This window comes from Haliaeetus albicilla, chromosome 8 (genome assembly GCF_947461875.1).
Source record: "Haliaeetus albicilla chromosome 8, bHalAlb1.1, whole genome shotgun sequence".
Taxonomy (NCBI): domain Eukaryota; kingdom Metazoa; phylum Chordata; class Aves; order Accipitriformes; family Accipitridae; genus Haliaeetus; species Haliaeetus albicilla.
This window is the reverse complement of record NC_091490.1, coordinates 35,298,768-35,314,566: the sequence shown is the minus strand read 5'-3', so window position 1 is coordinate 35,314,566 and position 15,799 is coordinate 35,298,768. Positions and strand designations below refer to the sequence as shown.

Here is a 15,799-nt window from a genome sequence, read left to right as displayed (position 1 = left end):
CCAGGAGGGGATGCTGGGGCATCTTCTCCCTCCCTGGCAGCACCTATGGGGGAGCAAGAGCTGCCATTTCATAGGTTCCTCCCTCCCAACGTCAGTGCTGCAGCCAAGAGCCAGCACCTTCCTCCAGCCCCTCACCCCCAGCCTCATGCTGGGGCAAGACGGCACCGAGCAGCCCCCCATGGAGCCCACTTGGGTGGGCAGGAGCTGCTGCACAGACCAAGGCTGCTGCTTACAGCACAGCAGCAACACCCACTACATCCAACACCTCTCCCAAAACCGTGCCGCAGCACTACCAGCATCAGTGACGGTAACTCAGAGCCATCCTGGGGCTTGTCCCTTCCCTGCAGATCCGAGGAGGGCCAGGGTGATGGGCACTGGTCCAGCCAGGGCCACACTGCTGCCAAAGCAGCCCCAGCCCAGCGATATTTCCCAGACAGCCTCACCAGCACCGAGGAACAAGTGGCAGTGCAGCCCCACGCGCGCTCCTGCCCTCCCCATCACTGCAGCCAGTTAAACCCAGACGGTGCGACACACTGGGGAATATGCCGGGAAGCAGTGATGGAACTGGCAGCTCAGCACACACCAAGGGGGGCCTTTGTCTCATTCAGCACTGGGGGGGGGGGGGGGGGGGATAAAAAAAGTAATCTTCATTTGTAATCTGGGATGCAGAATGTGCACATAACCAGACAGAGACTGCCAAGTTGTAAAGAGCCCCTGAGATCTGTTAGCAACACCCTGTGCATTTTCACAGTTTCTTCTGTTCTCTTACTTCTTCCAATAAAACCACGTGAAAGCAGAGCTGCAGTAATGTTACGCTCCAGCCCAAAAGGCCCCCCACGGTCTGCGTTGCAGTTATGGATCTGAGCAAGCAGCAGAAAGCTCTCCTGTCCTGCTGCTCCATGGACCACAGGATCCCAGATGGGCTACGGAGATCTCACTACAGATCGTAACACACAAGAGAGATCTAGCAACCTCCTAGTATCAAAGCCATCAACTCTAAGATGCTACAAGAGAGGAGATCGCTTTTAATGATCCTTTAGGAGCACTGTCCTGTACTGTGGGCAGAGTGCACCGCTTCCCACAGGACACTGAAACTTGCAGCCCATCACCCTTGAGCCCCAGGTACTCCAGTGCTGAGTTACAACATCCCACCTCCACACTATCACCTCCAAACTGTACCAAGGCCCAGCTGCTTTCCTTCTGGTCTCCTCTGCTCCCACGGTCCCTGCCCAGTCTCTGGGAATCAGGCTTTTCCATGCATCCTTGCTGTAGATATCATTCCAAAATGAGAGCACACCTCGCATTCCCAAAACTGCTCAAGCTAAACTCAACAAATATCCATGCACGCGTGGTTTTAAGCCATGCAAGGCAGATTTGGGTCCTGCTTGCTGCAAACTCAGCTTGAGGCTTTTCTGGGGTGTTCCCTGGGTGGCTCTACCTGTCCTTACCATCAGCTAAAGAAGCAGCTACTCAGCCTGGAGAAGCCACAGGAAGTTCCCCATTTGCTTATTTTGACAAGGAACTTTTCTTTTGAGCTCTCAGCCAGACGTCCAAATGATGCTGCCACAAGTATGTGGCAAAGACACTGGTAATTCAACCACAACCACTCCACGCAGCAGCAGCATGGCAAGCCTTGAAGTGCAGCAGATATCTCTGCAGGGCATCCAGACAGGACTCTGGAAATGGGTTTTAGTGTCTGCCTTGCATGTAACTCCCTTAGTCAAAAAGAAAGTGGCCTGGCACATGCAGCCTTCACCTTAAAATTAAGCCTTCTACAGAGCCACTGCCCCAGATGCACTTAGCAGATGGTGTTTTCTGCTCTCTGCCTCAGTTTCCCCATGAAAAAAAAACAGAGAAAAGAGCATTTTCCCCCTCCTATTCTTATTCCATCTTATGGGGCAAGCACATTTCACTTGTGGGTTTTTTTCAGTGGCAAAAGGCAGCAGAGATGGAGTCCTGGTAAGGGTCAGACCTGCCAATGCTAATGCTGGTGACTAAGAAAAAGTCTTTGCTTCTCTTCCCTATCAACCCAGCATGACAGCGGCTGTGCACAACATCTGGCTGCACACCAGGAATACCACATCTGCAAAGACAAAGCTGCTCCAGGTGAGCAGAAGTCTCTCATGTGGCAGAGGAGAGGCACAGGCAGCACTCTTTCCCCGTGCCCACCCCACTGCACACCCCCCAGCCACCGCTGGCAAACAGGAGCCCAAGGGGATCTCCAGCAGCTACTGAGCTGCTCCTGGAGCCCTGAGCAAGGCAGCGGATGCTGAAACGCATGTCGGAGTTAATTCGTGCAAGACAGATGGCACTCGAAGCACAATGTTTAACCAAAAACTCCCCAGAAGCCTTAAGAAGGAGGTGCAGACCTCTCTGAACCACCCTGGCTTAACTCATCGGGTTTTGGCAACAAGGGGGGGGGATTAAAAAGCAGTTATTCTGGGCCTGCCCTGACCCGTGGTCAAGCCAGCCATCCCCCTGGGTCTGCCACAGCTCAAAATTGCGCAGAAAAGCCATTTTCCAGGTTCCCCATATTCCATCTAATGCCCACCGCCACGCTGGGGCCATTGGAAAATTTTGAGCGACTCCACTGCTCACCAGGAGAGACAGAGCCAGACCTCCCAGGCAAAAGCCCCTAGGGCGATTCAAAGCATGGGAGATGGGCCCTTCTGAAAATTAAATCACAGGGAAATTGCATTATTACTAATAAAATCATAGATAAGGAAATTAATTCGCTTTTACTCCCCCACATGCTATCCATCTAGTCCCAGAGAGTATCCACAGTAACAGGGTTACTGGCTCTGCACACCGGCCTGGGCTTTAGCAAAGTTTTTGGGGAAACATCACTGGTTTATGAGTCTGATGTTAAAGCAGGAGCCTCTGGCATGCGGTGTTTGCAGGCTAAAGGAGCATCAGGGCACCTAACTTTTGGAGAGCCACAGATCCAGCCCTCTGGGGCTCAGCCTGCTTGTGCCGAGATCGCTGGCTCCCTGGGAAGGGACCTGGCCAGGATGGGCAGTGGGGTCCTCGGTGGGGGACACAAGGTCTGCCAAGCCCACGGGCTCTGCCATCGGTGCCAGAGCCCGGCATCCCCCTGGCACGGGCGACTTCTGCAAAGCACAAACCTGTCCACCTCCTGCAACGTGGCTACCGGGCTGCGGGCTTGGGCATCTGCAAGGAGAGAGCCCCATGGCCAGACCCTGACAGTGACGAGCCTGGTAAATGGAGGGCAGCCCATCTTAAATCTCAGGGACGCCTGCCTTAGACATGACTTCCCACACACACCCACAAAACCACTGTAAAGTGGGTTGAAATGCCAAAACCGGGCATCCAGGAGCTGGGAAATGCAAAGATTGGGCCCTACCAGGCTGGGGAAATACCCAGTTTAACAGGTTGTGATGGCAGCAGCCAGCACAGCCGTCTACATATTCCCGTTGCCTCAAAGACAGAAATATTAGGCTTTGTGTTTGAGTTACTGCTAGATGAAGCAGCCAAAGGCGGCGAAAGGGGCACATCCCGCGCGGTACGAGCACGAAAGGCTCCGGCTTCATCTCCCTGCCACAAAATAGAGCTGTAGTCATCCAGGCAGTTAATTAGCGAGCAGCCGTTCTAGGAACTCGCTCCACCAGCCGACAATTAACGAGGCCATCCCTCTGCTTCCTGCCCGGCCATGATTTATTCATCTGGCATCCCCGGTGAGCTGCGAAAGATAACAAGGCACCGAGCACTTGCCGAGCCCATATGTCAATTTATTTCCCCTGCGCGGGGCTTCCTGAGTCACCGGCCAGGAGGTTCCCTGGGCACAAAGGGATGAGCACCGAGTCTCGCTGATGGGCTGCCCTCCAAAAAAAAGGCAGGAGCAGCCTCAGCATTATCACAAGCAATTTTATCATGCAGAGCATCCCAAAGAAACCCTACCCGCTTCAAATGAGCAGAGCACTGACCTGGATCTCACCAAAGCAACACACCACATCTAATTAATATAGGGGCTCCCACCTCCTTCAGGTGTTTTACAATACATTGATTGTATTAGGCAAGGAGCTGCTCTGGACCGGCAATATTGGAGCAGGATGTTCTGCAGCAGCTTATCCCAGGCAATTTTGCTGAGTAGACACAAGAGGGGGAACCTTGTAATTTAAATGCAGGACTGAAGCGTGTGGCTGCAGCCTTGGTTGCACAGTGAATGCTGGGCGAGGGAGAATAATCCAGGACTTGGAGCTGGGGTTTTCTCACAGCACCAAGGCAAACTATGGGAAGAAGTTAATTAAAGGAAAATAATAAGTAAAATGAGCGGGTTCTAGCTCTGCCAAGCACTTCTCTTCTGTTTTCCCAAGTTCAATAACGCCTCCAGCTTGCTCTGATTCAGGGGGACTTGGCCACTTTTAGGATTAAATACAAATCCCCTCACAGCAGGGCTCAAGCCACAGTAAAAGCAGAAGGCAATAACCCTAAATGCATCCAAAAGCCTCACTGCAGCCAAGGGAAACTATCTTGAAGACTTCCAAGACGGAGGATTTCCAAGTTTCCTCTACATCTCACTAACTGCCCCACAATTTGGGGAACTCCCTCATCCACAGAGGCCTTTTTGCACCATTCCCATCAGATGCCACCACCCAGCTCAGAGCTGAGAGAGGCATCTCCCACCGCTTTGGCCAACAAAACGCTCACCTCCCATACACGGCACACCACTCTCTCTCTCCATCTCTCGCACGCACCCCGCAAACTCACCCCATCAGAAAAACACCGCAGTCCAGCCGGCTCAGACCAGCCCAAGCCCTGCAGGACCTGCGGGATGTGCCGAGTCCCAGGGCAAGACAGGGGCTGCACAAGGGCCCCAGGTGCTGGAGGCAGGACCACCACCAGTTTTAAAAGGACAGGGAGAGGAAAGGACCCAGAAGAGGTTTGCCAGGGTGGGAGGGCGGGGGGGAATCTCATTCCCTGTGTTTCAAGTTGTTCCCTGCCTTTAAAAATCCTCCCTGGAAAACAAAGGTGATGGGGAAAAGCAGCCCAGCTCAAGAGTGCCAGGAGATCAAGCACGGCTGGTGTTGGCTGCTCCGCAGGGGTGACACCACCATGACACCCCACAGCCCCCTCCTCAGCCCCATGGAGAACAGGGAACGCTCCCGCTCCCCCCGGCTGCCCACCTGGGCTGGGGGCTCTCCGGTACTTACTCCCACTCCTTCCTCCGCGCCTGCGGCGTGCTCTGCATCTTGTGCGCTTCGTGTGCCTTGATAATGTCCCTCTGCTCGATCAGCCCACCCCGCCGGCGCTTGATAACGTCCGGGCTCACAGGGACGTACTGGCCGAGCCCCAGATCGAAGGCGCTGCCCGTCTCCGTGCCGGCATCGGCATCCCGGGACCGGGGCTCGTAGAGGGCATCGAAGCTGGCGGCGCGTGAGACCAGGGCTTCGGCCAGGCTCTCAGGATCCAGCAAGTTGCAGGACTGGGTGGTTTGCATGAGACCGAGCCGGTGCTTGCGCCACGTCTCCTCTTCGGGCAGGGCCAGGACATAGCGGGGAGAGGCAGGGTCCAGCTCAGCCCCCCTGCCCGGCGCCGGGGCACTGACGGAGCACGTGCCGAATCCCAGCATCTTTGGTGCTGTTGTAGCTCATCACTCTGAAGGGGCACAAGACAGAGAGAGGAGGCTCAGGGCTTTGCTCCATTTACTCCCCAGTTCCCTCCCTCCCACCCCAGCTGAAAAGCCCATTTGTCCTGGGTGTGCTGAGCTAGACCCTCTCAAACCAGGCACAGGGCTCCTAACATTAGACCCCCGAGCCTAGGGCAAAGGGTAGCACCTCCTGCATTGCCGCTTTCCTCCTCCTTCCCAGTCTGGGCAGCCCTACACCTCTTGAACCTGCAGCTCTCTGACCCCGCAGCCAGTCCTTCCAGGGGTCCCCAGAGCAGCACAGCTCCCCGCGGCTGGACCACAACACGATGAGCCCCCACACTGTCTCATGGATGGGAAAACAGGAGACTCGGGAGAGGGAGACCTGGATCAAACCACAGCTGCGCTGCTTTTGCCCTTTTTTTTTTTTTTTTTTGCTCTTTTAAGGTTTTTTTTTTTTCTTTTGCAGGGGGGTGGGAGGAATAAAAAGGGCTAGCGTGGCACAGCTCAGCTAGGAGCACAACCCAGTAACCCCCAGCACGGCCCTCCTCACCCAGCCCAGCAGGCAGCTGTGCACTCGCCAAAAAGCCGGCCGATGCCAAGCGCTGCCCGCGCTCGGCTGCCCATGCAGGCAAGGGCCGTGCAAGCGGCACACGTGCCGGCAGATGGTGCAGTGCCCTCGCACGCTGCCTCCCAGGTGGGCACAGCACTGGAGCATCCCTGGCCGGAGCATCCATGACCCCTCTCCAGCCCCACACTGGTGGGATGATGGCCAGGCAACTTGGCAGAGACAGGCAGCAGCTTTGGAGGCTGGATGTGGAAATATCAGCACAGGTTTGACTCAGGAGCTGCACATCGGAACAAAAGGCGCAGGAAAGCTGCCAGAAACACCATGCTGAGCAACGCTTTTCAGCTAAGCAAAATAGATGACGTTTTACAGACAGGAGATGCTTGTGTCTGAGAATACACCCAAAGCCTTGTCGTGGTTAAACGCTTTATTCTCCTGTTGGAGAATCTCCATTCAGCACATTATTGCTGTAGGAAGGGCTTCGCTCCAGCAGTCCATGAAATTCCCCCACCACCACCCCGCGCTTGCCCATGATGGAGGTGAAAGAGGGGATGACAGAGAAGAGCAAGGCAGCCGGTGCTTCACACCCACGTTGTCACTCCCTTCCTAACTACATCCCTGACACAGGGGGAAACAACCTGGCAAGGGAAAGGAGCATTTAAACCCCCTAAAATACAGCAATAATACAGCAAATTGAGCACATCAGTCATCTTAACCCCTTCCCAGCGCATTGTTTGGAGACACCTGAACTCCTCCAGAGCAAACAGGGAGACAAGAACAGCAGTCAGGAGAAAAGCTGGGAAATCACCATAGCAGGAGCAAAAATAAAATAAATATGGGGGGGGGGGAGTCAAGAGCAAAAGAGGACAAAACAGAGCATGCCCCCCATGCTATCCCAAATCAGCCTGACATCCCCACACCACAGGGGAAGGGGTGCACGGCCCAGCCAGGGAAGCATCCCATCTTCTTCGGGTCTGTGGTGCTGCGCTGCAAATAAGAAATGTCTAAAGTTGCCCCCAAATTTAAACCTGTCCGGTCCAAGGGCTACTTGCCCCTTGGCAAGTTCTCCAGAAAGAAAAAGGCAACTACCAGTAAGAGCCTCAGTAAATTAATTAGCACATCAATAAGAAGAGTTTGGCTGCTCCCACTGAAAGCTATAAACAGATTCTTCACTTCACTACTCTGCTTACCCATGTGACTTACTGTTTTAAAGGCATTAATTACTTACTTTTTCAATCCAGTCCTACGTACCTTCACAATTTCTCATTTTCCTAACCTATGCTTTTCCTTTAAATTGCCGTAACCTGGGATTTGAGTGGCATGTTATGGGAATTACTATAGCAGGAACCCCTTGTTGCTAGCCAGGCTAGGAGCAAGGGGAGTTCACTGAAATGTGAAACCTTATAACTTGGCCCAAAGGGACCAGGGATGGAGACTGTAATGGATATGCCCTTAAATTATAGAATCATAGAATCATTTAGGTTGGAAAAGACCTTCAAGATCATTGAGTCCAACCATCAACCATGCCCACTAAACCATGTTATGGAGTACCCCATCTACTTGCTTTTTTAATACCTCCAGGGATGGCGACTCAATCACTTCCCTGGGCAGCCTGTTCCAATGCCTGACAACCCTCTCAGTACAGAAATTTTTCCTAATATCTAACCTAAATCTCCCTTGCCTCAACTTGAGGCCATTTCCTCTCGTCCTATCTCCAGCCACCTGACAGAAGAGACCAGCACCCACCTCACTACAACTCCCTCAGGTAGTTGTAGAGAGCGATAAGGTCTCCCCTCAGCCTCCTCTTTTCTAGACTAAACAGCCCCAGTTCCCTCAGCCGTTCCTCACAGGACTTGTGCTCCAGGCCCTTCACCAGCTTGGTTGCCCTTCTCTGGACATGCTCCAGCAACTCGATGTCTGTCTTGTGGTGAGGGGCCCAAAACTGAACACGGGGCTCGAGGTGCGGCCTCACCAGTGCCGAGTACAGGGGAACAACCACCTCCCTGCTCCTGCTGGCCACACTATTTCTGATACAGGCCAGGATGCCGTTGGCCTTCTTGGCCACCTGGGCACACTGCTGGCTCATATTCAGCCGGCTGTCAACCAGCACCCCCAGGTCTTTCTCTGCCGGGCAGCTTTCCAGCCACTCTTCCCCAAGCCTGTAGCGCTCCATGGGGTTGCCGTGACCCAAGTGCAGGACCCAGCACTTGGCCTTGTTGAACTTCATACAATTGGCCTCAGCCCATCGATCCAGCCTGACCAGATCCCTCTGTAGAGCCTTGTTGTAACCCATGATTTGAGTTGCATGTTATAGGAACTACTGTAGCAGGAACCACCTGAACCAGCGGAGGAAAGAACAACCCTTACAAGAAGCAGTGCAAGTGCAGCAGCGACCCGACCCGAGCTGGCTTTGGTGCCCAATAACTCCCCACAACACACCGCCTCTCCTGCCCCGAGTAACCACCATAAGAGACAGAGCCCAAAGTCACAGACTAAGTGAACTCAGGGAACATTTCTGGACATTTTACAGACATTTCACAGGGGTGGTCCATAGACTAAAAGAATGATAGCTGTGTATTATATCAAAGGATGGGAAGGGGAGTGGGTGGGTAATGAGGATGTATTGGATAGCGAGACCTGGGCATGATGTAAATGGTATGGAATAAAGGGTGAAGAATGTGCTGGTTTTGGCTGGGATAGAGTTAAGTTTCTTCATATTAGCTAGTATGGGGCTAGAGTTTGGATTTGTGCTGAAAACAGTGTTGATAATGCCAAGATGTTTTAGTTTTTGCTGAGCAGGGCTTACACAGAGTCAAGGTCTTTTCTGCTTCTCACCCCACCCCACCAGCTAGGAGGCTGGCAGGACACAAGAAGTTGGGGGGGACACACTGGGACAGCTGACCCCAACAGACCCCAGGGATATTCCAGACCACATGATGTCATGCTCTGCATAAAAAGCTGGGAGGAGGAGGAAGAAGGGGGGGGGTCGTTTGGAGTGATGGCATTTGTCTTCCCCAAGTAACCCTCATGCGTGGAGCCTTGCTTTCCTGGAGATCGCTGAACACCTGCCTGCCAACGGGACCTGGTGAATGAATTCCTCGTTTTGCTTTGCTTGCGTGCACAGCTTTTGCTTTACCTATTAAACTGTCCTTCTCTCAGCCCATGAGTTTTCTCGCTTTTACCCTTCTGATTCTCTCCCCCATCCCACTGCGAGGGAGGTGAGCGAGCGGCCACATGGTGCTTAGTTGCCGGCTGGGGTTAAACCACAACAGTACCTTTACGATTTCTCGTTTTCCTAACCTACATCTTTCCTTCTCATATTGCTTTGCTCATTTTCAACCCTCCCCTGCTAAAGTTTAACTCCTCATCCAGCCACGCCAGGTTTTTTGGGGGGCTTGGGAGCTTTTTTTTGGTTTGTATTTCAGGGGGGTGTGTGCATTGATTTTTGGGGGGTGGGTTGTTTTATTTTAAAAAAAAAAAAAAAAAAAAAACAAACAAGCAACCATTCTGCAGCCCTGTTTCTTCCCTGAGCATTTCCTTGGGGAGGATGAGATGCTTTCTTGGATACCAAGCATGAGCCCTCCAGGTTTCAGCCATGGCGTGGCTGCAAGCAGAGCCCTGAGGACAATTAGCTAAGAGCAAATGAGGACACGTCCCGAGGGCAGGTCCGGCATCCACACAGACACCAGCTCTCCTGATGCCTACCAATGCATCTCCCACCAGGCTTGCTCCAGGGACACCGGTGACTCCCAGGCTTGGAGATAAGTGAAAAAGCTCAAGCAGAGCCCTCAAATGAAACACTGAGAAAGTTTGAGGAAATAAATAGAAATAATTAGCTCTGTCTCTGCCTAAGCAAACAGGGCTCACGCTGCCAGCAGAACAAGCCACGTTCCCTCCGGAGAAGTGACAAGCAGAGAAGGGAGGATGCCAGAACATTTTGTTAAGGAAAGCTGATGAGGCTACGCGCTAACGAGGGTGCTCGCGGGATGGCACGCGCCACGTATGAAGCATCTGACACCAGGGCATCTGCCCATCTTTTAGCCTTTGGTCCCCCCCCTTACACCGAAAACAAACCCACTTTATTTTTACACAAAATCTGAATTAGTGAGAAAAACACCACATTTGTTCATGTAAACAGCAGACGCCAAATTAAACACCAGCCCTGCCTCCCACGAAAGGCAGACCTAGGGCAAGCCAACACGTGGCCGGTTTTGCAAACACGAAGTTATTTTCTGATCCCGTTGGAAACCCACAGCTCGGTACGTGCCAGGAACAGGCCACGGCTGGAGCCAGGACCACAGAGCTGGAAGGCAGCCCTGCCTCCACACCAGGTTTGCTTAATAACATACAACTCAGGTGTGTATCGGTGCCCCTGAACGCTTCCAGCTGCAAATCAGCCTTTGCATGGGAATAAACCCAGGTTTGCCGCACAGCTCCCTGTTAACAACTGGGCAGAAGATGGCTTTGCAGCTCTGTTAATGACAATAAATAATCATTTAAAAAAGCAAAAGAAAACAGTGTATCCACCTATCTGACCCCCCCATAGAACCACACGTGGTTTCCCATGGGTGACTCTGGCTGATGCTCACTGTCCCTATCCCCGGTTGCACAGCTGGGATGTGACGAGCGCATGGCACAGAGCCGCACGTGGCTCCAGGCAGCCCCTGCTGCCCCCTGATCACCCAACTGCACCAAAAGCAGAGGACATCACTGCACAGAAACAGTGCATTTGGCTGCATTTGATACAGGAGAGCCAAGGAACAGCTGCTGTTGTGACACACAGCAGGCTTTCAATACCAGAAAATGAAGTTTCTAGAGGCTCTTACCTCCCAAATATCAGTCTAAAAGTAATAAGAGTCAGGAAATTTACTGTTTGCTCTGGAAGCAGAGAAGTCATCTAGATAAAACCATGGCCACAGGGTGCTGGGAGCAGTCAAACTCAATTAGAGTGTGGATATTCAGCTGTGAAAGCACTGGCACTTGTGCTTTCACCTGCACAGTGGCTGGGAGCAGCACGATGCTCCCAGCACAACCTCAGGGACAGCTGAGGACATGGACCACCCAGCTGTGACGATGCACAGCCAGAGCTCAACCCTGCCTAATGGGGATCTCATTAGAGAGATCACACCCAGCATCCATCCATCCCCTCCCACGGTGGGATTGCCACAGCCAAACAGGGACAGTGCAGTGAGCAACTCTTGCCCCTTAGCCTGTACGTCAACCTGTGTTGAAATGGGACACAACCCAGGGCAGTGTCCCACCCCACAAACCACCAAGAACAGCCTTTTCAAGACCTCTGCACCAGAGGACAAGTGATGGAAGAAGAGACACACACAGGTCCTCTGCAGCATCCTCAAGAGAGGACCACACGTTGCCAAGTGGCTCGACCCCGTTATCTCAACCCAAACTGCATGCCACAGCTGGGGAACATGGCCTCTGCAGGCAGGAGACCCTGGAATCTCACACCATACTTCATTTTTTCCTTCTAGCAGCTGATTAACTAATAAAGAGCTGCAGTGAGAAGCAGGTTCCCAGCAGCACCACTGACCTACAAAGAGGAAATTCCTTTTAGGGGTTTTCTCTGTGTATGTGTTTGTGTTACAACAGCAGCAATCAAGTCTTTAACCAAGTAACCATGTATTACCATAATAACTACACTCAGCACTTAAGGCACTGGGTGAGCTCTTTGCTTCCATTATCTGAATAACCTTCACCAAAACCCCCAGAGTTAAAGCAGAAAGGCTTAATGCTGTGCTGGCTGGTGGGGGCTGATCTTCCCCCAGCAGCACAAGGGTCCAGCACCGCAGCGCTGAGCTCCAGCGCTGCCGTGAGCCCTGGGTGAGCAGGGAGGCAGACATCTTCCTGGAGAGGACACGAGGCCTCAGCCCAGGATGGACAAACCCTGGCTGTTTTGTACACAACAAGTGGCTAACCTGCCAGAGTCCTCTGACCATGGTCCATCAGCCCAGCAGGCTTCCCTGGGGATTTGGGGGATGATTTCAACAGCAGCATCAGAGCAAGAAGCTGCTCTGATGCTCCTGCTTGCCCTTGTGAGCAAGTGTCCCTCCTCTCTCCTGAATGAGCAAGGAGAGAGCACAAGAGACAAGAGCAAACCCCTCTGGAAGATGTGTACGTATGTAGGAGAGCATCTAGGATGCTGCCCCCAAGCATCTCGGGGACAGACTGAGCCAGGCAGGGTTTCTCCACTCCACCAGCCCACACAGGATATCTCTTCCCTGAGCTTGGCTGGTCTCCCTGGGAACTCACATGCTCAGACATCTCAGCCTTGCTCCATCCTTCCTGGGGCACAGGGATGCTCCAAATCCATCCCCTGCCACCCCTTCCCTCTGGCTTGCTAACCTGCCTCTCCTGGGCCATGGAGGCCACTTGGTTTCCAGGACAATCAAGTGCCATCTGCCCCTCTCTGCTGAGCCGTGCTTACCCCATGCTGCTAATTATTAGTCCCTGCTCAAGGGGAGAAGTAGAGCTCACGCAGTGCAGCTAAGCAGAGCACTAAACCTCAGAGCGCTAGGAAGAAATTCAGCGTGGGGCCCCTGCAAACAGAGACAGATGGGCTGCAAGATCAACTGATTCATCCTCATGGCCTTTTCCTCTCCCATCACATGCACTTCCCCTCGCAGCGGCACGGATGCCATGGTGGGCGAGCCCTGCTCAGGCTGGCTCCGGACCCCCCCACACACACACTCCTCCGGCTCCTCCGTCTTGCACCGAATGCGGCGGCTGGGTCTGTGCGGCACAGTGGCTGCGGGAGCCAGCTGGCGAGGGTGAGCTGTTTTTAGTCATGTCATTTGTTACTGGGGAAAAGTTTGCTGGATTAAACCCCCCTCCCATAGCCCCCACCACCGGCAGGTTTGCAGCAGGTCTGCTGGGAAGAGCTGGTCCCAGCATCCCCGGTGTGCACCTGGTACCCAGCAAGAGCCAGTGCTGCATCCTGTGCTTGGGAGCTTTGTACGACACCAGTAACAGAGAGACTTAAGCAAAGTAGGAAGGAAAGAAAAGAAGTGATATTTCCAGGCAAGGGCTCCTTGCACAGACCTGTTCCTACGCTCAGCAAAAGGTGCGGGTGAAAGAACCAGGTCAAACATCCCAGTACAGGAGAGCCAGGGGAAAGCAGCACCGCACACACCAGTGTGCTTGGGGCAGAGAGACATGGTGCAATCAAAGCTGGGCCACTTGGCTCATTTCTCAAGAAACATTCATTTCTCATCACCCATTCATGTATAATAAACTGGTTTTGGGTGTTCACTGTGCCAAGACACTACAACAAAGACCCCAGGAATGACTGCAAAGATCAGATGGAGGAAAGAGCACAGCTCTGAATACCCAGGGGCTGCTTCAGGCCAGGAGATGCTCCAGTACCAGACATCAGACAAACTTTTATCTGGTAAACAGCTTTTGTTCTGCCACGCCAGGGTTTTCACAGCTGGCATGATGCTCCAGCAGCAGAGCCCGCTTCCTGGGAAAAGCTGCACTGAGCCTGGATGGGGCCAGGCTGCTGCTCAGACCCTGTCCCAACTAGGAGGCATCTCAAAGGCCAGCGAGCCTGTGGTGGGTGCAAGGGCTCTGCCCTTGCCAGCAGTGGGGTAGCACAGCCCCTGGGTAAGGGAGTCCTCCTGCAGAGCATCGCTCCCAGGGGAATCAGCCTTAAGAATATCAAAACATGAAATTATCTCATCTCTCCTTTAAGAGCAACTGTTAAACAACCCCACTATTATTTATATAAATGTATGTCAAAGAAATCAGCCCTCCATCTCTGGCACAGAAAGATAGGAGACCCAGACACTGCCAGGGGAGCAGGACCCCCAGCTCCAGGGCCGGCTGCAGGCAGCAAGCCCCAGCCCTGAGGATGCTTTCAGGGCACAGCCAGCAGCAGGCATGATGCTGCTGGGGTGGCAGTGAGAGACAGGGCTCTGACTGGCCCGATGTAGGGATTTCAGTGATGGGGTAGCACCAGGCATGCTTGGGAACACCCATACTGACAGACAACCCGATGACCAAATTTCTTCCAGCATCTCCTTTGAGACCATCTCACCTCTTCCCGCGCCCGTCAGTGCCAGACAGGCAGATGTTTCTGCATCTCAAGGCAAGGCACCCCTCATCGCATGCCCATCAGGCCTGCAACCTGCCACCACCGATACCAGCTCCACACCAGCGCCGACCCCCACCAGCATCCCAGTTCTCCCCAGAGAAAACACACACAGACAGAACTGAAAGCACGCATGCTATCAGCTGTGGGCAGAGATGGGGAACGCTGGACGATGCCTGGCACAGCTTGGCATTTCCCTGCCTTGTACAAGCTCTTCCCTCGAGCAGGGCCAAGGGGAGAGGTATCACTCCAGCAGGCAAGCGAGCTCCAAACTCTAGGCTCGCCTGGCACAGCACTGCTGCTCTGCAAACAGCATGGGACCAAGCCTGGCAATAGAAATAATTGGGGACAGGAGAGCAAGCTGTGATCTATGCAACAGCAGCACCTAGAAACCAGCAGTGCTTGGAGCTATACGTACACATAGCCAGAGAGCATGCCCTTAGGAGTTTGCTTTCCAAAGAAGGGCAGAGCCAGGACTTCTTAAGATAATTTCCAGCTGTGATCACCGGGCCACCCTCCAGGAATATAACTCTGCTCCTGCACAAGAGCACAGGTTGTTGCCTCTTTGGGGCCACGCTACCCTCCTGCCTCTGGCTCCCACCGCAAGGAGGTTTTCCTCGGAAAGGCACAATGATCCTCCCGGGCTGCCTGTCATTCCTGCAATGCAGGGCAGACAGCCAATGCCAACATAAAGTGCAAGCATGGAAACAGCCCTGAGCTCACAGGCCTCAAAACCATCCCCTCACCCAGCTGTGGACATGAGGAGAACAGCGTCTCCACATCCCTCAGCCTAAGTTAGCTCATTTCAAAGACGACAAGTGACCCCAAGCAATATCGGGGTTCGGCATCAGTCTCCACCACTCTCAGCCCAAAAGCAGCTGCAAGAATTGCCAAGGTATAGAGGGGAGCAAGAGCTGCCAACATAAGCCAGGGTGTGTTAGAAGTTGCTGTGCAACAGAGAAAGAAAAGGCTTTAAAAACTAAATAGACCCATCTCTGGGAAACACTGCTGGCAGAAGACAGCCCAGCCCTTGCTCCTGGCTCTGGGGCACCCAAAATGAGGCAGCACACAGGAAGGGGCTGAGAACAGGGCATTGCCTTTGATGTAGGAGATCAGAAACCCAGGTCAGCTTGAAACCACGGATGCAAAGAGGATTTGACGTAAATACAGAAGGAAAAACAGGGAGACGTGAGGCATCCAGGCCTCCTGAGCGCTGCCCCAGGAAAAGTTTGATCCCCCATGTCAAGGCAGGCTGAACACATGTGGTCTCAAAATGGACGATGAGACCCAGGAGCTGCTTGGTCAGGGCTTCCCAGAGGGTGGTCAGGGGTTTGAATGGCACCTAATGCATCCCGGGAATTGCCAGCATATGCCCTGATTCTGGCTTCATGCTACAGCTTACGGCTTTTCCAGAAATGTCTGGCTTAGCTAGGAACCACCTGCTGGGATGGGGCAGGAAGGACACACGGACAGCTCGGACTACAGCATCGCAAGACAGCTTCCCATGGCCATCTGTCAG

The 15,799-nt window shown here is 53.4% G+C and overlaps 1 protein-coding gene across 1 annotated transcript in view; it reads right to left on the bottom strand.

Annotated features, from left to right (window-relative positions):
* CACNA1E (calcium voltage-gated channel subunit alpha1 E) overlaps window positions 1-15,799 on the bottom strand; it is a 142,987-nt gene that overhangs the window by 110,236 nt on the left and 16,952 nt on the right. The window contains exon 2 of the mRNA XM_069789737.1: window positions 5,172-5,616. Coding sequence (XP_069645838.1) covers window positions 5,172-5,590 — 419 coding nt within the window. The 5' untranslated portion in view covers window positions 5,591-5,616. The remainder of the gene's footprint in view (window positions 1-5,171; window positions 5,617-15,799) is intronic.